This window comes from Girardinichthys multiradiatus, chromosome 23 (genome assembly GCF_021462225.1).
Source record: "Girardinichthys multiradiatus isolate DD_20200921_A chromosome 23, DD_fGirMul_XY1, whole genome shotgun sequence".
Taxonomy (NCBI): Eukaryota; Metazoa; Chordata; class Actinopteri; order Cyprinodontiformes; family Goodeidae; genus Girardinichthys; species Girardinichthys multiradiatus.
The window spans coordinates 22277171-22299116 of record NC_061815.1 but is presented as its reverse complement, the minus strand read 5'-3'; the positions used below and the strand labels follow the sequence as shown (position 1 = coordinate 22299116).

The window sequence follows — 21946 nt, the reverse complement described above, 5'->3', positions numbered from 1 at the left end:
GTATAAGAGATGAATCATCCCTCAGCTGTTGTGTAATTGTAAAGATCCAATTTAAAACGGATTCTTAGTTGTGTCGAATTTGTACACAGCATGAGTTTAACGGACAAAAATGTTTTTTATAAAAAATATTCAGGTGCTGCAATGAGAAAAAGGTAAATAAAGTAGGCAAAGTCCCAAGCAAAACTTTTAAAGAGCTTCAGAAATGCTGAAAAAATATCTGTCCAAACAGTGTTTCCTTGGAAGCAAAATCTAAATAAATGAATGATGACTCAAGACGTCTGCTTGGTACTGGATATGTATTGACTGTGAAGGATCACAGTGCATCAGTGACCATCTGCCATGCAACCATCTAATGAGCTTTAATTTGTCTGACTAGCCCCATAACTCCATTATTGATGGCCTTGAAATCAATATGACAACATGTCAGACAGCGGGAATGGCCGAATGGATTGATTCATGATTATATGGGATGAGTGGCATCCATCATCGCTTATTATCGCTCCTCACCTTTCACTGCATATTGAAAGCTCTCCCCTATGTTAAACATGAACATTACAGCTTAAAGCCATGGTTTAGGGATCATTCAAAAATTGTTTTCTGTCCAGTAACATTCGTTGGAATGTACAATTAAAGGTGATTATATGATGTGTTTTTGTTCAGGAATTCACCATGGACATGTTCTTCCGTCAGATGTGGGTTGATGAGCGGCTGAAGTTTGATGGCCCTATTGAAATTTTACGTCTTAACAACCGTATGGTGGACAAGATTTGGACACCAGACACCTTCTTTAGAAATTCAAAGAAGTCCTTTTCCCATAACATGACCACACCCAATAAGCTCTTCCGCATAATGCAGAATGGGACCGTCTTCTACACCATGAGGTGTAGTTTTGTTTTCAAAATTTTCTGGCATTGAAGTTAAATCAGGGGTATTGAGACAGATTTTTGAGTGGAGAATAATGGGAGATTCATTTTTTGTGTTTGGCTTTTAGACTAACGATCATTGCAGACTGTCCAATGAGGCTCACGGATTTCCCCATGGATGGCCACGCCTGTCCTCTCAGGTTTGGAAGCTGTGAGTACAGCAGATCTTCTCAACAGGGCAAACATCATTTAGTTGCCACAGTTGTAAACATTATACTTGATTTAATAAATACATTTCTTTCAGATGCCTACACCAACAATGAAATTATTTTCACCTGGAGGAAGGGACTGGCTGGGTCTGTCGAATGTCCAAAAGAGTCGATGAGTCTTCTACAGTACGATCTGGTGGGACAGATCTTGTCCAGTGAGATAATGAAGTCAAACACAGGTAACGCTACTTATCACTGAGGAGATTGCTCTTCTTGTTTCACACCTCATACTAGATGATAGACCTTTAAAAAGGAGGCAAATAAGTGAGGTTTGAGGTCCAGAGGATTCATTTTTACAAGAACAGAGTTGAATGTTTTCTGCTGTTCTGTTTTAAAAAACATCTAGCAAGTGCTATTCTGTTCTTTACTCACTTCACATGTTCTGTTAATCTTCCAGGTCACTATTCTGTGCAGGTGGTCCATTTCCTTCTCCAGAGAAAGCTCGGTTACTACCTCATACAGACCTATATCCCTCTCATCATGATTGTCGTGCTGTCGCAAGTCTCGTTCTGGATCAACAAAGAGTCCGTTCCGGCGCGTACAGTCGCTGGTATGCATCCCTCCTCTCAGCTTCATTACACAATTAATATCAGCTAATCACTGTGGCCAATACATTTTCATGCATGTTTGATTAACAAATATTTGCCTCTCTTTTAGGGATCACCACGGTGCTGACCATGACCACCTTGAGCATCAGTGCCCGGCAGTCTTTGCCCAAAGTTGCCTATGCCACAGCCATGGACTGGTTTATTGCTGTATGTTTTGCCTTCGTGGCCTCCGCCCTCGTTGAATTTGCAGCAGTGAACTACTTTGCCACCTTGCAGGTAAACCGCCTGGAGAAACAGAGAGCCAGACAAGAGCGGCTTGAGGTGCTGGCCACCGGCAGTGACGATGATGACACAATTTCTGTAAGTAGTTGAATTTCATGACATTAAACGATGAATGACTCTTTTTTTGTTTTCCATAAGGAAATCCCTACTGTCACTAATTAAAGCATCCTTTATAGTTAAACCACATCTTTACATACACTGCATACAAGACACATAAGCTTTTTTTCTTTTTAATGTCCCTTAGTAAATTTAAAAAGTGCTTTTTAAATTTTTAACTGTGAATTATTTGAAACATTTAAGTTTGACAAGAAAGGACAAACAGAATCAATCTGTAAGATTAAAGATTGCATCTGTGTCTTGTTTAGATTGGTTTTAAAGAAACATGTACTGCATCATTTTTGGGATAAATGTGTAGTGCAGCAAAAAGTGGAAAAAGTGCAGGGTGTTTTACTGCACAGAGTGCTTTGAAACAAGATGCTGAAAACAAATCAGAACACAGATTAGTATTTTTACACATTTCCAAACTGCGTCGACTCCAGTATTGATCCCATTAAGGACCTCTCACAGCATGTATGTGCGGTTGCATGTTCTCATGTGGTGCTATAGGTTTTATGCTAATACAGTAAGCCACCACAGCATCCTCCTGGGATCTGTCTCACGTGTAGAGCTCATAGTTGGATGTTTTAAAAATAGCCTCAGTGTGAGAACAGAGAGTAAATCCAAATGCTCCCGGTATAATTTTAAAACCAGCCTATGAATTTTTAGAAAACTACCTGCTGTGTTCCATAGAGAAACTTGAATATTATTAACATACATGAATTTATCAGAATTCAACTGGTGAGAAGTACAAAAGTTGTTTTTTTTACTGTTATTCTCTTGTTGATCACTACATTTCTCCTATTTAATCTCCCTCCCTTCCACAGCGCTTTGAGTGTCTCGTTACTGAAAAGCGCTATATAAATAAACTTACCTTACCTTACCTTCCTCCCTCTCTCAGATGGACAACAGCCTTCGAAAAGGCCTGAAGAAGAGAAACTGCTCAGTGAGCTGCAGTGAGCCTGGAGATATTCCCCCAGTGCCCAGTTTCCTCCAGCAGGGTTTGGCTTTTCCTCAAATCCCCCAGCTTGGCAGAACAAGCCCGATTGACCTCTACGCCCGCGTCCTCTTTCCCCTGATCTTTGCCCTTTTTAACTCTGGGTATTGGTGCTTCTACCTGACCAAAGACACCATGGAGTGGGCAATGTGAGTCCTGCTCCTTTTTAATGTTCATACAGTTTAAATTGTTTTGAACTTAGCTGTAAAAGTGAATGTTTATTTGATTTAACCAAATAGGTTATGACTGAGAAGATAATTTACACATGAAGCCAGATTGCTAACAGAAGTTGTCTTTAATATTTTAATTAAGAAACTTTATTTCCCTTTTTCATTGTTTATAAATTTGCAGTGTATTATTACCCATTACACTTTCTCACATTTTGTCACATTACAGCCATAAACTCTCATAGTTTTTGAATGTTTTTTACATGACAAACTATCACAAAGAATATGTTACTGTGAAGTGAAAAGGAAAAGACATGTGGATTTAAACTTTTTACGAATAAAACAGTGTGGCTCGCATTTGTATTAAGGTCTCCTGAGTTGATTTTTTTATGCTTCATTTCACTTACGTCAGTAGTCCATCCAGAGACTAAAACTGTTGCACATTGTTCTTTGTAAAATGGCCTGAGCTCAGTCGAACTGAATGGGGAAGCATCTGTGATCAACCACTTTCAAGGGTGGAACCAGATTCTAAATTGGATTCAGGCCTGGGCTTTGACTGGGCCTTTGTAACACATGGTTATGCCTCAATCTAAACCTTTTCACAGTGGCTCTGACTGCATGTTTTTTTTTAAAGATATTTTTCAGCACTAATGGCCTTTATTCTTGACAGTAGGTAGACAGGAAAGAGGGGTAGACATTCGGTAATTGTCACCAGGTCTGGAACTCGAACCTGGGACAGCCGCTTCGAGGACTGTAGCCTCTGTATATGGTCGCATGCTTGACCCCTACACCATCAGCGCCACACCTCTGGCTGCATGTTTAGGGTTGTTGTCCTGCTGCAAGGTGAACCTCCGCCCCAGTCTCAAGTGTTTTGCTGCCTTATCCTTCAGGAATTCCCTGTATTTAGCTTCATCAATCCCCACATCCTCAAGCTGCCACCACCACTGGTGACTTGGAGTAGGAAAGTCTTTGATTTGAACCCTCACTGTGGCCTTTCTGGATGGAGTTCGCATTTTCACACTGTGCATGCATTGGTTCTCTCATACTCTTGCTTCATGCCACAGTCCTCTAAGTTGCCTTTAGGCCTGAGTATGTGTTTATTGCTGTTTATCTCTGTGTTTCTCTGTGATGCACTGGTGACTTGTCCCAATGCCTGCTGGAGATAAGCACTAATCATTCTGTGAAGATTAAGCAGGTATAGAAGATGGAGGGGCTTAGTGATTTATATGTATGTTAAAAATTTCGATTTATATCCTCATCTGATCAAATCACCTTGTGTCACGTTTGCTGTGTCCCCCACATGGCTTGTGGCAAACTGTAAATGTCTTTCTTTCAACCATAACTTTCTTATTGCCACTTTTCCATTAACTGGTTAGTCTGAGCCACAGCCTGAAAGTTTTAACATTTAGATTGCACAACAGTCCTTTCTTTATCACGGATTTGTACACAAAAAAATATAAATATATTTCACAATTTACCTATTTTCTTTTTATCAGTTGGTTAAACTTAAGAACATTTGAAATTTTAATCACAGGTGTCCAAATTCTGGGATGGGACTAAACATGCATATTAGTCACAGGTGTCGGCACACAGTGCACGATAAATTGCAAAAAAGATTTAAAAGGTTTTTGCGTTCACAGAATCTGTTGACAGGACAACTGTTAGTTGTGCCCTCTACAAATCTGGCCATGAAAGATTAGCAAAAAGGAAGAAATTTGCTAATAGAAAAAGGAAAACAAAATTTTGCCACAGACTGGATACATGTAGAAGACGGTCCTCTGCTCAGATACAACCAAAATGGAAATTTTTAACCCACATGCAAGACATTAAGCGGTAAAGAAAATGCACTGCACATCACTCTGGACCTCATTCCCACGGTGAAACAAGGTGGTTGCAGCATCATGATGTGAGGATGGAGCTAAATACAGGGTAATCCTAAAAGAAATCTGGTTAGAGGCTGCAAAAGACTTGTGACTGGGCAGGAGGTTTGGCTTCAAACCTACAAAAACAATCAGAGTAACTATGAAATGGTTTAAATCAAGGTTTATTCATATATTAGTACATTTCAGTCAAAGTCCAGACCTAAATTAAACTAAGAGTCTGTGGCAAAAGTTGAACATTGCTGTTCACCCATACAGTCTGACCTAGCTTGAGTTGTTTTACGAAGAAGAGTGGGAAAAAAAATCAATTTCTAGACATGCAATTATAGACCCCAGAAGAACTGCAACAACAGCAAAAGGTGGTCTTACAAAGTAATAATTCAGTGCAGTCTAGTACAAGTACACACCACACTTTTCTTTTTTTTTTGTAAAATACACATAAAAATACACAGTAGTTTGTGAATTTATTGTGAATAAATTAGGAAAAGTAAAATATGTAAGATACCGTACTGAGAAATGTGCCAAATTGAAAACTATCAGCACCTTCTTATTCTGACTGATTTTTCTACATTTGGAGCTGGAACTTACAGCAAGTTTGTTTTCTTTGCAAACCTCTCTATTTTTTTATCAGTTATTTTTAAGGATTGGGTTTTGTGATGTAATAACTTCCCATGGTTTTAAGTCAAAGACTTAGTGAGTCATTAAACTATAACCTATTTCTAAAATTGAAACAGCAACACTAGTTGTAGATAAAACAGAGAGAGAATGATGTTAGCTTGCACCGACACTACAACTCTGTTTTTTCTCATCATTAGGGGAAGGAGCTTGCAGCTAATTTAAGAAGCAATGCATCATATCTGCAGACAGGCAAACCCCCTTCTTTTTAATAACAGTGTTCCTCTGTTGGGAATAAGACAGACCAGAGCTCACTTTTGTAGTTTATTACAATATGAACCAACTTTTCATGCTCATAAGTGAGCCACTTCCGAAGGATAAAGCTCTATGGCCAAGAAGGAAAATGGGAGCTAGAGTGTAAAAAGGACCGCAAGAGAGAGAGAGAGAAAAAGAGAGACGGGGGGAGAGATCTGTTATGTAACACAAAGGAGTGCAAATCTGCTCATCATGCTTCTCATGTTGCTGTCAGAGAATATTTATGGCTGTTTTTTGTTTGTTAACGTTAGAGAGAGATTACATGGAGAGCATGGGAGCAGCTGCAGCACATCCGTTCCCTGGTATGCTCTGTCTTTGCGCTGCTACTTTTGAAAGGTGTGAGGATGAGGAGTGCAGGAGCAGAGTTGACTGTGCAGCACACTGCAGAGAGAGCCTCTCTGAATGTGGAATAATGTGAGCTCACATTTCTGCTCTGCTGTTTTCTGGTCTTGCAGGGACATGCATCTGGAAAACTAGGAAGAGTGTGAGGGAGGGGGGAGCACAGATGCAGCTTGAGAGACCCTTAGCGTCCATCCATCCATCCATCCATCCATCCATCCATCCATCCATCCATCCATCCATCCATCCATCCATCCATCCATCCATCCATCCATCCATCCATCCATCCATCCATCCATCCATCCATCCATCCATCCATCCATCCCCCTGCTGCACATCCCTTCATTTCACAACCTTTGACCACTGCCCACTTGAAGGAATGTGCTGCAGGGGGATAAAGGATGGATGGATCCTGATCAGCATCTGATGGGTTGCCCATTAACAAGGAGTCCCAGTCACTTTAAGCCCCACCATGCACTGCAACGTCTCAATCCAAGACAGATGCTCCTCACACAAGCAGGACACACAATGCACACAGACCGAGGAACGCATCAAAAAGGCTGGTATGATATAATCTGTGGTGGCTGTAACTGGTGGTGATGCAACAGTGAACCAATGCTTTCGGAGGCCTGCCCTCTATTGAAGCACAGCACCATCTCTGCAAGAAGATCAAAGGCAGTTTAGAAGAAGCACACATGCCTCTCCCTCACTGCTTCAAAAATGAACTCAAATCTGGGAAAATAAATTGTGGGACTGTGTCTTCCTCCTCAGCGTTCCTCCCTGGAGCCCCGTTGCTCCCCTTGCGCTTTGTGATGTGCTGCAGTTTCTCACTAAATGTTACAACAAACAGTTTGAAACTTTCTCAGTTTTTGATATTGGGGACGTGGCTCATAGCCCAGGGTGGCATTAAATGGAGGGAGTGTAGGAAATATAAGCTATAAAAGCTGGATATCATGTCAGACTCATGACACTGCAGTTGGTTTCCAATAAAAACGTAGGATTCAGGGCTAAAGTAAATGGTTAATAGCCTGCACTTGTATAGCCCTTTATCCCCAGAGATCCAAAAGCGTTTTACACTGACAAAGGTGAGGCTGCCATACCATTGGCGCCACCGAGCCCTGTGACCACCATCAGCGAGGAGGGTGAAGTGTCTTGCCCAAGGACACAACAGCTGAAACAGAGCAGGGGTTCGAACCGGCAACCCACCGATTACAGGACGAATCCTGTAATTGGCACCACTGACGTAAAAGGTTAATTCATTATATTTTTTGGGAGTCAGGACTGCCTTTAAAGACCTCCAGATGAAAATCTAAAATATTCACACTGATCAAACCAGAACTAGATTAATATACAGTAAACGGAGTTAATCTTGACCTTGTTAACACTGAGCCGAATATTTGTTTAAAACATAGAATCTCTGTGGTTATTGTTTCTACCATACATGTAACAAAAATTTAATAGCGCTTTTCAAAATAGAAATTTACAAGAACCCTGTATGTGTTTTATACAGATGATCTAGATTTCCAAGCATTAATATAAACAATGGCCTACTTTGCACATACCCACTTAAGGTTTCTGTGCAGGAAACCATAAACGTGAAGCAATTTTTATGGATTATTCAAAATCGGCCTCACTTTCTCATTAAACTTCAAATGTGAGCTGCAAAAGCTGACTGAGAGAAGACTGTGTAAAAGAAAACATGAGCTTCAACAATTTTTTCAGAGAATATTTATCCAAGCATGGTTTAGCCATGCAAAGGAGCTTCCTTTGAATTTCGATATATCTAGGCTCTGTTGAATTTGTCTCAGAGGTCTGAGCTTAGAGGTGGGAATGATGTCACACCTAAAGAACAATTTTGTTTCAAGTCGGAAAACAGTGAGATTTGCTAACTGTTATGGTAACTAGGTACTGTTAGCAATACAAGCCAGTGATGGTGTATTTGTCCTAACTGTATTGGTTAAAACTGAAAAGGAACATGTTCACAAATTTTACATCACTATGTACCCCACTGGTGTAAAGAGTTGCAAACTATCAGAAGTCCTCATAAATAGTTTTCTGTGCCACCTTCACTACTTTTTATATTGGTGCAGCCATACTAAAATACTAAAATTGGAGCTGCTCGGCAAGCTTCCACTTCCCCAGGTGAAATGCTGACTTGAGTGGGGGTTCTTGTTGTATTGCTGACTGGGAGCTCTGAAAATCCTACTTCTGTGTTCAAAGAGATCGCTCCATTTAATTACCACAGTCTGCCAGAGCAACGTTATTACAGTATTTTTGCTTAGAATCCAATCAACATTGTAGACACTAATCTTTTAAAAATAGGATGATTAAAAATATGAGTTGAATATAAAGAGTAGTGTAGCAGGAACCTAAAACGCAGTTTGACATTTGTGAAATTGTCATCGTACTTGTGATTCACAGAAAAAGAGTCTTTTAAATCAATATTTTCCAATGTGGACTTCCTGAGATTAAATCAAGCAGGAAAAGCGGAGTATATAGACTGGTCCAGTCAGGACTGGTTACTAATTCTGGAGGGTTTCCCAATGGTGCTATTTATACAAGCACTGCCACTGATTGATTCCCACAGGTCTTGATTTCACTCATTTTCTGTTTTTGTTGGAATGTTGGAAAAGTGTTGGAAATGATGTTTGCAAATATCCTTTATCTGCTTCACACATTTAATAAAGTAAATCAGAAGGAACCAACCTAATGTAGTTGAACCCTGAATTGTCTGACCTTGTCAGCGTATGGACAAAACCATTTTCTCTGTAATAAACCATAAGAATATAACTCCAACGGATGCGTGTTGTGTTGCTCTTTCTTTCTGTCTATAAATGCCTGCTTCTTCATTACGCACATCCAGTTGTCCCCGTACATTTTCCTCTGCAATGGAAACGTCTCATCCACCATCATCTCTCTCCACTCTTTGATCTTGGGCTCGCTGCACGCATGCGCCCCTCATTGGCTCCTCTGCACCGTCTGGAGTAAGTTGGATGTGCGCTCTCCTCACTCGCATCCAGAAGCCATCCGTAAAACTGTTGCGATGGGGAGGATGAGGGAAAACCACTTTGGGATTTTGACATTTTCCCTACTGGTGACCTTCATCTGGGCTCAAAGGTTAATCTTGTTTACGCTTTTTATACATTTATTTTGCAAGTGTCGTTTTGCATGTCATGCTTGATATTAATCAGCTCTGTTTTTTTTTTTTTTTTTTGCTCCGTTCCTCTCTTTTCCTCAGCGTCAAGGATATAAAAGATCCGAGCAACATGCCTCTGGTGAAGGAAACAGTGGACAGGCTGATGAAAGGATACGACATTCGGTTGAGGCCAGATTTTGGAGGTAACGAATAATTTTTTTTCGCGCCCCTCCCGACGTGCGATACATGCTTAATGAATCGCAAAATCCGCTTTAATCATCCCTTCACAGTCAAATGGGCCTTGCCAATTAGGCGAAGAGAAATGATGAGCGTATTCCGTTTTGATGAGAGGCTTTTTAACGTGATCGATCCCGCTCATCAATGTTTGATTACCCCGCTAAATAAGTGAAATTAACAGCATTTCAATTAAAGTGGGTGTCAGACGTGACGGTTGCTGCCCGGCCCGATGATGCACAGCTCTCCTGCAGCGTCACGGAGCTGTTAAATTTACATGATAGCAGAATTATTCATATCTCGTCCTGTATTAACGCCTCCTCTCCTCCGCAGGTGCTCCGGTGGCGGTGGGGATGAACATTGACATTGCAAGCATAGATATGGTCTCTGAAGTAAACATGGTAGGTGGATTTTTCTGCAACCATTCCGCTTTTTGTGTTTTTTTTTTTTTTTTACCTGGTACGGTTTGCCTTTTATTACCTTTTTGAAGTGGGTTACTTATCACGACTCAGTGGGAGCCCACCTGAGGACATTTTCCCATTTTTCCAAACACATCACCTCCTTCCCTCTTCCAGGCTCCGCATTTGCTGCTCTAGTGTGCTGCTGCATTTGAATTCAAAACACACACTCACTGGCGCACTCGGACGCACAGCGCACGAAAAGCAGCCGTGTGTGTTTGATGTGTGTGTGTGTGCGACTGCCCCAGCATCGGTGGTGTAGGGTAGAGCTTGGTTGGTTGTGACACTTTCTACTCTTGTATGATTTGTTCATCACTGAAACATCCCCCTTTAACTATTCCTTCATTAAAACAAAGGTTAAGGAGATTATTCAAAAAGGTAATAAGTTTCATAATTGCAATTAATTGTAATGAAAGTAATTTTCTATTAATGACAAACGGGTCAGATTTTTTTTTTTTTTGGTAATCTGGATTTCATTTGATCATGTCTAGTTTAAAAGCTAAAATATTTAGCCTGGTCAAGCTTGAATTGAATTATTCTACACTGATCAAATTTTTTAAAACACCATTTGAGATTAAAAACTTTTATAAAAATCTTAATCATTTTTTGGCGTTTTGACAACTTGAGATTTTTAATCAGGGTTGCAAAATTGTCCAAATATCAAAGTTGGAAACATTCGAATGGAGTAAAAAGGGATTTATAGGAATGAAACTGGAATAAAAGTGGAATAGGATTGTATTGGAAGTACTTTGCCAACACTCTGCAAATATTCATACTATACAACCAAAGTACTATTTATTATATATGCTTAAATTAACATTCTACTTAATTTAAAAAACAGTTTGGCAGCATCCATCCCATCCATCCATCCATCCATCCATCCATCCATCATTTATCCCCCTGCTGCTCATCTCTTCATTTCACAATCTTTGACCTACAGCCGCTTATCCCTGCAAAGTCATGGGGTGGAGGTGCCTATCTCCAAAGGTCTTTGAGTGAGAGTACACCCTGGCCAGGTTGCCAATCCACCTTCTGGCAGCACAGAGACACACAGAACAAACAACCATACATGCACACACACTCTCTCAACTAATGGCAAATCAGAGAGATCAAGTAGCTAATAGTCATGTTTTTAGACCATGAATACAGAGTACCTGGAGAAAACCCACACATACACTGGGAGAACATGCAAGTTCCATTCAGAAAGACCCTAGGCTGGAGCTCAAACCCAGGATCTTCTTGCTGCACGGAAACAGTGCTATCCACTGCGCAATTGTGCAGCCCGTTTGACAGCAAAGCACAAATAAAACGTTTTTTTAAAAATAATTTTAAATACATTCCGATGGTAAGAGGTTAAAATATTGAAGGGTGGCCCTTAAAAGGGATTTTGTGTTAGCATAATCTCGAATAAAACAATGAGATTCCATGCAAGTACAGTGGAGGATATCTTTGCTATTCCTCAATCATATGCACATAGCACACGGCTAAGTGCAGGGGTACTGGTCCAGGATGCGGCCATGAACAAGTTTGGCAAAAATGCAGAAGCCATAGACTTGATAAGTTTAATAGAAGAGGCTCTGTTAATTTAAACATTTCAATCAGAGTTTTTTTGTTTAGGAGTTGAAATGGCTTTTTACCTAATTTTTAAATGGTTGGCTCAGGAATGAATAATATTTTATTCAACAGTGATGTTTTGTTGTTTAAGAAAATAATTGACTGTTTAATAGAATATTTCAACTTGATATAGTCCTGCTTAAAAGTACATTTGTTGAAGTGTAACATTTTTGGTAAATGGCCTGTACTTGTATAGCACTTTATCAAGTCCCCAGAGACCCCAAAGTGCCTTGCACTACAATCAGTCATCCTCCCATTCACACACTGACAGTGGAAGACTACATTGCAGCCACATCTGCCCTAGGGCAGACTGACAGATGCGAGGCTGCCATACAATCAGCGCCAGCAGGCCCTCTGACCACCATCAGTAGGCAAGGCAGGTGAAGTGTCTTGCCCAAGTACACAACAACCGAAACAGACAGAGCAGGGGTTCGAACTGGCAACCCCAACCACCATCGCCACGGTCGCCCCTTTTGGATGTATATGACAAAACAAAAGGTTTATATTTAGGCTAACAAATTTCCCCCCAAATTCCAGTTAATTCTTTTCAATTCTAATATTAACCAGGGAAAGTTTCACATGCAAAATTCCCCTTCTTAACTTCCCATGGAACGTTTCCTTTCATTTGCAATCCTGGTTGAGATGACCATAAGAAGCACAGTATAGATGGGTTAAGTCCAGGCCGAATCATTCTGCAAAAGGACTGCTACTAGTTGGAAACCATATCCATGGGTCTTGATGGCATTCATTTTCTGTTTTTGTTGGAATGGTGCCAAACTTTTTGGGAAAAAATGTTTGTGAATATCCTTTTAACCACTTCACATATGTTTAAAATTAAACCAGAAGGAACAAATCAGGTTTAAGCCCAATGTGTTTGAACTTGGCAGCATTAATGCTAAAGTGATGACCAGCCCCTAGTCGTAAATACGATTTGAGTAGAAAATGGAGATTTGAAAGAAATACAAAAAACTTTATTTTTTAGATAGAGATGATTATTAATTTAAAAATAAATACCACTTATTCTGCTTTGTATCTCAAATATGAATTTAAACTTATTGTGAAATATTATGTGTATATGTTAAATCAGGGGAAAAAATTTACAACACTTTAACAATGTACCTTCTATTAAAGCTACAAAAACAAGTAAGAATAGATTCCTCATTTGATGAAAATGCTTTAGGCTCATATTCGCATACGATCACTGCAAAGTGGACAGACTCTTAGGTCTGATATGTAATATCAAGATAATTTCACAGCACCCTAAGTATCAAGCAATGTGACAAGTTTCTAGTCTACTTATTGTTGCTGTTTACTGGTTTAATTTTAACAAGCTGTTAGAATTAAACCAGTGAAATTGCTAAAACCATCTGCATACGTTGGGCTTCACGGTGGCGCAGTTGTTAGCACTGTTGCCCTGCAGCAAGAAGCTCCTGGGTTCGACTCCTGGCCAGGGGTCTTTCTCCATGGAGTTTGCATGTTCTCCCCGTGCATGCATGGGTTCTCTCCGGGTACTCTGGCTTCCTCCCACAGTGCAAAGACATGCCTGTTAGGGTAAGTGGTCTCTCTAAATTGCCCTTAGGTGTGAATTTGTGTGTGCATGGTTGTTTGTCCTGTGTGTTGTCCTGCGATAGATTGGTGACCTTTCCAGGGTGTACCCCACCTCTCGCTTGTACACTGCTGGAGATAGGCACCAGCTCCCCCGCGACTCAGTATGGAAGAAGCGTATATAGAAAATGCATGGTTGGATCCAAGGACATCTGCATACGTTTTATTTGGCTACACTGATCAATATTTCTCGGTATATATAATGTAAGTTTAACAGATAAAAGACACTTGAATCAATTAGGACATGTCCACCCATTTTAAAAAATGTACCTAATAAGTTAAATGAGTTTTACCTAAATATGATGATCAGTTTGCTTTTATGGTTTGTTCTCCCATGTTAAAAAAAATCTACAAATATGAATTTGTTTGTTAATAAGGCATAACATGTTATAGAAGGGGTCAAAATCCTTTTGAAATAATTTTCCCTGATCATTTTACCTTTTCCTTGACGACCAGATTTGCTGTTCAATGGCGATGACTGACTCATGTCTTTAAGAACAGGAAGAATAAATTTAACATCCTATGAATGCAAGAGCACCATCTATTGATCGGTGCCATTGACAGACCAGTTGACTGCTGCCTGCATTATACTTGACGGTTTTAATTTTACTGGGGCCAGAATGCATTTAATACCCTCTGATGCAGGTCTAAAAGTTTAGACTTTTTGAAGGAGTAATATAAATATATTAAAACACTTTTTCCAAAGGATTCAGAGGAAATATAATTTGACGCTTCTTAATGGAGTAACATAATAGAAATGTAAGATGTTATTTCAAAACCATCTCTTCCAATGATTTATTTGACATTATAGCCTGTTGAAGTGGCTCACCTGTCCCAGCAGTTTTGCATTTTTAGAGTGCCATTATCTAACTTGCGGCATATATGCATAAAATAGAAAAATTAAATGTGTTTCGTTAGTAATTTCACCACTAGATGGCATTACATCTTTAATGTTTCTCCTTTAAGGCTGGATGAAATTGATTTTAAACTCTATAAGATGCATTTGACTGTTGCGAACTTATCAAAATCAGTTTTTAAATTAATTTAAAAAGGGTGTAATCACATCTGCCACTTTGCTTTAAATGGACCAGAGTTTGTTTCCCCCCTTGGTTCGGACCTTTTGTACAGGTGTGAATACACCAAGTGAATATACCAAGTGAACCCTGGTCTGGACCAAAGAACTGGACCGAGATCCACTTTTTGAGGTGCACTTTCAGACGGACTTAACGAGCTGCTGTAGTGAATGTTGTCAATAATGATTGCATTGACGTCATACCAGATCCGTTGTCTTTTGCTTAGCAATGCTGTTACCTGCATACTGTGGGTCAGGGCATGCAGAGAACATCCTCTACTCCAGCTTGCAGCACTCATTTGTCAACGCCATTCCAAAATTAGAAATAGAAAGTTGCTAATTGGTTTTTTTATTTTTAAAAATGTTGTGATGTTATTTAAGCAATATTTTTAAACAATTCAGATAAAACATTGTGAACAATCACTTTTCTTGAACAGAATGATAGAAACATACTACAAGATTTAAAGAAATTGCCACTGGGAATCAAAACTGTCTGCTGTCTCATTTATTTTAAATGTTTATTTGATTTTGTCTTCCCAATTCCTTGGGTTGTATTGTTTTCATATCAATTTGCATTGTAGAATGCTGCCATATGGGTTACTCTACTTATGAAAGAGATGAAAGCCAAAGGCACCACTGATTAACTGGTTGTAACTTGCAATTTTGCTGCCGATGGAATTAATTTATTCATGGTTCTCCCTTCATTTCATCCCATAATGAGTTAGATAGCATTCTTAACTAGCCTTTTACTGCCCATTATTAAAATTATGCAAGCCTTCAGATATGCATATTTTTTCAAAAACATGATTTAATTAGTTTTTTGGCATGATCATCCTATCTATGTAAAACACTTTGTTTTATATGTATGCTTCATGCACATTGGTTGATGTTTTATATCTTTAAAAAATATTGTTTATGTAATTTTAAGTAATTCATGAGAAACATCATTAGCAGTCCTAACATAGACTAAAAATAATAGAAATATAACGTGACCTTTAACCCTTGTGGACTATTGTCGCAAATTTGCCTCAAATCACTTTAGGTCTCACTGCATCCAAAGTGGCCAATTATGCCTGTTGTTAGATATTCCACACATGCCAAGGATCATGTTTTATGCCCTTTCTCTGCCAACTAGTGGTCAGAGTTAAGCTAAATTATGTCTGATTTCACTAATTTGCAAACTAAACAACTAACTATTTATTGGTTGCATGTTATGTTTAATTTACCAATGTGTACATGCGGAAACTCAGGCAGTAAGGGGTTAAAATATGTTTACTGGACAATATATTATACATTTTTCAAATGATATTGCATCCTGCCAAACTGAGGTACATTGGGTCATATTTATTTATCATATAATTTTTAAATACCAAGATTGTATTTTTGTGACATGATCATCCAGTCAATTCAAAACATTTTATAGACCTTTTGTGCCATTTTATGCACATCAGTCCAAAATTCAGTTTTCTTTATGTCTTTGACAAACGTAAGCAATTTAGAGGAAATACCATCAGCAGCCTTAACGTGAACCAAAAATAATAGAAATATAACATAATACTTTGCAATACAGTTTTGGTCAAAGATGAACCGACTTATCTTTTTTTTTTATTTTGATTTTGCATAATGTAAAACTCTACAATGGTCATGTTTATTTATCATTTTCATTTTACAAATCCAAAAGCTGTTAAAGGGAAAACAGCTAAATGGAAAGTGTTTTTTTCCTATTGAAGACCAGAATTTACAAAGTTAACATTACCTCCATCTTAGTTTGCATTTTAAGAGCCTGAAAAATTATTTATTATTCGTGAGATGACAGACATCAAAGACAAACAAGCATTTTGTTTAGTTAATTGTAGTCTGCAAGTTTGCCACTAGATGGCACTATGTCATTGTATGCGCCATCTTGGAGGACTAAGTATTTAAAAGCCATGTTTTATTAAAATTGAGTACCTGTCGGCTATTTATCAGTTTTAGCAGGAAAACACAGCAGCTTATTAAGGTGTGTATGGAATAATGAGAGAGTCTCCTTTGATGGCAGTGATATAATATTATTGGAGGAAGCTGCCAGAACAGAAATGATTTGAGGGGGCCCATGGAGAGTTGAAATAGAGAAATTTCTTCCCTTCCTATCTTCAACCGTCTGTCCCACTCCTCTGGCTGGATCCCTGACTGTAACTCTGAACTCAACAGCCATGTAATCCACCTCTGCCTTGCTCCAAAGGGTTATCTCACTCAAGAAGTAGGCATCTAGGCGGGCATTCATCTGGAAAAAAACCCACTGCTTCATACATCCGCGTGTGTCTACAGCAAAGCACCAAACTGCACACAGAGTGAAAGGCGACTGACGTCACGCAGCTCCCCGTGGCTATGCAAGAACCTTCATCCGTCTCATTTCTCAGAAGTGCTCTTCCTGCCATATCCGCTCCGATACGACAGATTTAGACAGAAAGTGAAAGATAAAACACTGAAACAATAAACCTCTAACTCCTTGTGGATGCCTGTTCCACATGTTGTTACCTTGTGAAGAATCCCTGTAAATTACATAACAGGTTGGAATCTCCTCCTCCTCTTCTTCTACTCTCCATGTCTAGCTCTTTTCAGCAGGAATAAAGGGTAAGCAGTTGACGAGATTGATCCCAGAGAAATCAATAATATCACCGGGATCACGAGGACGCAGCCAGTGACCTGTGCTCGGTGCGACGCTGCTTTGATCCTCCTCATCACGGGCAGCTGCTTTTAAGATTAAAGTGCTGATGGGGGAAACAAGCGGGAGAGGAGAGATGGAAACAGGCAAAGGCAAAGAGGAGGAGGTTTTTAATAGAGAAGAAGGTTACTGTGATCATATTTCACCTTGTTATCTGCACAGTGGTGGGAAATGCTGCAGATGTTTTTGTCTTACCATGTAAAATCTGGAGTAGCCATGTGTTGTTATGAGATGTGAGAAAAGTAGAAGAGCCTTTTTATACAGCCAGCTAAGGTGGTGGTGGGAGGGGGGCATTGCACCCTGACTCTCTTTTGATTTCAGCAGAAGGATTTTAGTTTCAGGCCTGCTGGAGTCTGTACTTTCCAGAATAGTACTCTCTTAAACATAACGTTTTTAGTCAAGTGGTTAAAAAATGACAATTAGAAATGTTTGGCTATAATGACCATTGTTACATTTGGCGGAAAAAGGAAGAAATTGTGATGTATTTTGGTGGTATCATCATGTTATGTGAGTGTTTTGCAGCAGAAAGGAGTGGCACATTTCACGAAATAGATGCATCATGTGGAAAGAACATTAATTAAAATTAAAGCAACTAATCTGACCGAGTTACACCAGTTCTGTTGGGAGGAATGAGCCAAACTTCCAGAAAACTACTGTGAGAAGTTGTGGAAGAACCCCCTCCCAAAACCAAGACTTCAGTTTTTGCTGTGATCAAACACTAAATGTTTTGTTGCTATTTCTAGAGGTTTACTTCCCATTTTATGATAAAAATGCCTCTGCTTTGTTTAAAATGCTCTCTAAAGAAATGATTACAGATGCTGAGTTTTTAAATTAAAACATTAGTAAAGAAAAAACAATCTCCTTATCTAGGAAAATTGTTCTTTAGACCATAAGTCTAGCAGATAAATTCGAAGTTAAAATGCAGAATGGTTAAGATCTTGTTGGGTTGTAACACGGAAATCTAGCCATGTGAATCCGAAGGAAAATGGAGGACTGAATGATAGAGTGGATCTGAAATCTGTGTTTGGTCTGCCATGGTGGTGTGAGCAGGACTTTGTTTTAGACAGCTGCTCACTGCTCTAATTAAAGACAAAACAGCCTTTGGTAACGAATGAACTCTGGGTTCTCTCGGTTTTGGTTGAAGCTTGACATCTGTATTCTCTGATGACACGAAGAGGGTCGTCGTCGTTGCTGCGGAGGATTTGTGTTACCTCCCCTTTTGTCAGGCTCATGTAACAAGCAGTTTTTGGTTGCTTTTTCTTGTGTGACCCAGCACGCCGGCCTGCTGAGGCTCAAAGGTCAGCCATGTTGTCGGCCGATAAAAGCATGCGGGCTAGTCAACACCGTGGTTGAAGCTCTGCCTGCGTGACATTACAAATGTGCTATTCTGAGTGGGAAGTGTCCTCCGAGTCCGAGGTGTGACCACACATTCTGGGTGAACGGGCTCTGCTGACTCACCGGGGTTAGTAGAAAACATGAAACAGATAACATCGCAGCCGAGACCCCCACTCCGCTGCTGATCTCTGTCTTTCTGATCAGTGCTGGCATCTCGCTCCATCGCTCATCTCCGTTCAGCTGAGGTTTCATTTGCATAATGCTGTTTGTTTTTGCTGAAATCACGCACCCAGCAAGCAGACCCCAGTTACGGTGCATTGAAAAGTGTTTCTGCACACAGTCTGGTGCAGCTGATTAAATACAAGTTGAGTCTGTTTTCTCAGCAATGCATCAGTGCTGCATAATAATGCCTTCTGCATGCAATCCATATGTGGAGTATAGCTGCAGTGTGTGCTGCGAGGCAGGATAAATGGGAAGCTAAATGAATGTTTTCAGTCCTCGCCTTTTCTTCCTCCCGTTCGTTAATTACATGTAAAATACCTGAGGTTGGTGGCTGTTAAGAGGCGCTGTCTGTTTTGTAATACTGTTCTCTGAATGTTAATTAGCTGCTTGTGAATTATAAGATTTAAACAAACCAGCTGTGGTGGCTTCTGGGACAGAGGAATTAGTGGGGCGTTGTATTAAGATCATTATCCTGACAAGCGCTGGTTTCTCTCCATGAGTAAGAGGATCCGGCCGTGGGATAACAGCAGCTGATGACCAGAGGGAGAGGCAACAGGGGCCTCCACGTTACAGCGCAGCCATGTGAGTGATGCGGCATCTCTGAATTAGCAACCGTTTTTGTCTCGTTTGTCCAAACAGATCCTGTTCCATTTTATTTTCAGCTTGTGGAAAATAAGCTTGTGTTATTTTTACTCAGCGTTGCCATGACAGCGCTGCCTTTTTTTGCCTTTCTCCTTTGGATCCGGGGAAGTCAAGGAAAAGCAAACAAAGCCTTGTTTTTGAGGTTTTAAACGATGCTAATCCAGGTTAAGGCTGCTCTGTTTTCAGTAACACCACAAATGTTCTTTTTTAGCATGTTATGGTTTGCTTTTTTATGACAAATTTTCTTGAATGTTAAGATTTTGTCTAAAACAAAACTGCAGGGTTTTCTCATGATTAATTTAATACATATACAGTGCCATGCAAAAGTATTCATACACCTTTTTCTGCTTTTTCACATTAGGTCACATTTTAACCACAAACATCAATGCATTTTACACCAACATAAAATAGTGCACAGTTGTGAGATGGACACCTAAAAACGAATATTTTTACACTTTCTTCTTCGCAAAATGCTCAAATTTTGTCAGATATGATGAAGATTGTGTCTCTGAGCATAGATTTTCAAGTATTGCCAAAGGTTTACAATTAGTCTTAGGTGTAGGCCATTCAAAGACATGAACATGGTTCGATCTAGACCATTGCACTGTAGCTCTGGCTGTATGCTTACTGTTGCTGTCTGGAGGGTGAACCTTCATCCTGTTGTCAAGTCTTCTGCCACCTCTAAAAGGTTTTCTTCCAGCACTGCCTTGTATCAAACCATTCTGTGTAACATTGTAGCTCAGGGTGTATGTTTGAGGTCATCATCCTGGAAGCTGAAGCTTTGCCCTAGTCTCAACTATCCTTACTATCTAACTGGTTTTCTAACCGGTAGCTCCATTCACCAGCCCATCATCTCTGACCAGCTTTCCTGTACCTGCTCAAAAGCATCCCCACAGGATGATGCTACCACTGCCATGTTTCACACTGGGATTACTGTCTTCAGGGTCAGTTTTTAGTTTTCTGGCCACCCACAGTGTTTTGCATGTAGTCCAAAAGGTTTATTTTTACTTTCACATGTTTGCCGTGTCCCCTACATGGCTTGTAGCACACTGCTGTCAGCAGATGTTCATCTCTGCAGCTTATCCAGAGTTTCCATGGATGTCTTTGCTGCTTCTCTGGTTAATGTTCTCATTGCCAGGCCTGACAATTTTGGTGGACGGCCATATCTTGGTTGGTTTCACAATCGTGCCTTCGACTAATGGCTTGAACAGTGCTCTGTGAGATGTTCAAAGCTTGGAGATATTATTTTATAACCTAACCCTACTGTAAACTTTCCACAACTTTCTTGCTGGCCTGTCTGTATGTTCCATGATTTGTTTTCCAGTGTTCTCTAACAAACCTCTGAGGCCTTCATAGAACAGCTGAATTTGTTTATAGATTAATTTACAGGTAGGCTCTATTTACTATTTAGACAAGGCAGTTGGTTGCACTGGATTTTATTAAGGGGTATCAGAGCAAAGGGGGGTAAATACATATGCACACCACACTTTTCAGATTTTCCTTTTTGAAATCTTTTGAAAACCATGTTTAATTTCCTTTCACTTTGCAATGACACTAGTGGTCAAAAGTTCTAGAACGTCATTCTTATTTAATGGTTTTCTTTATGTTTATGACTATTTTCATTGTTACGTAGATTCTCACTAAAGGCATCAAAACTGAATGAACACTTATGGAATTATGTAGCAAATTAAAAATTGTAAAATAACTTTAAATATGTTTTATATTTTATATTCCTTAAAGTAGCAAAGGGTGGCTATTTTGAAGAATCTAATATCTAGAAATGTTTAAAGCTATTTCACACTTTTTGTTTACTATATAATTCCATGTGTGTTTATTCACAGTTTGTTGCCTTTGGTGAAAATCTACATTGTAAATAGTCATGAAAATAAGAACCATTAAGTGAGAAACTGTATCTAAATCTTTTCACCCATATTGTATGTTCTGCTTTGTCTTGGTAATAATATGCCATAAAACCTCAATAAAATGAATTTAAGTTGTGGTTGTAACATGAAAAATAATTCAAAGCTCATGGGGTATGAATACTGTTACGAAGCACTGTGGTTTGAAAAATTTTATTTAAATTAGATGGTGCAGCTGGTAGCACTGTTGCCTTGCAGCAAGAAAGTCCTCAGTTCAACTCTCGGCTGGGGTCTTTCTGCATGGAGTTTGCATGTTCTCCCTGTGCATGTGTGGGTTCTCTGTGGGTACTCCGGCTTCCTCCCACAGTCCAAAAACATGACTGTTAGGTTAATTGGTCTCGCTAAAATGCCCTTTGGTATGAGTGGGTGTTTGTCCTGTGTGATGCCCTGTGATGGGCTGGCGACTTGTCCAGAGAGTACCCAGCCTCTCGCCCGTAGTCCATTGGAGATAGGCACCAGCTCCCCAGCGACCCTGTACGGAAGAAGTGGGTATAGAAAATGGATGGATGGATGGATCTCCAGCAATTTTTATAAATCTCATTGACTGTAAATTAGAAATGAATGAATAAGAAAAAAACAAAAATCTAAATTTTTTCAACTGCATGGAGAAAAAGTTTTTTTGTTTTTGAAATAA

The 21946-nt window shown here is 39.6% G+C and overlaps 1 protein-coding gene across 6 annotated transcripts in view; it reads left to right on the top strand.

The window, feature by feature from the left end:
- Positions 1-21946, top strand: part of gabrb2a (gamma-aminobutyric acid type A receptor subunit beta2a) — an 85109-nt gene that overhangs the window by 2618 nt on the left and 60545 nt on the right. For 2 of the 6 annotated variants that reach the window (XM_047353984.1, XM_047353983.1), the window contains exons 1-3: positions 9330-9488; positions 9610-9710; positions 10075-10142. In XM_047353984.1, coding sequence (XP_047209940.1) covers positions 9415-9488; positions 9610-9710; positions 10075-10142 — 243 coding nt within the window. In that variant the 5' untranslated portion in view covers positions 9330-9414. Of the gene's footprint in view, positions 1-660; positions 882-991; positions 1075-1167; positions 1312-1529; positions 1683-1789; positions 2041-2959; positions 3586-6283; positions 6369-6487; positions 7251-9329; positions 9489-9609; positions 9711-10074; positions 10143-21946 lie in introns of those variants that run through there. The other 4 variants (XM_047353986.1, XM_047353985.1, XM_047353989.1 and 1 more) reach the window with 4 other exon arrangements.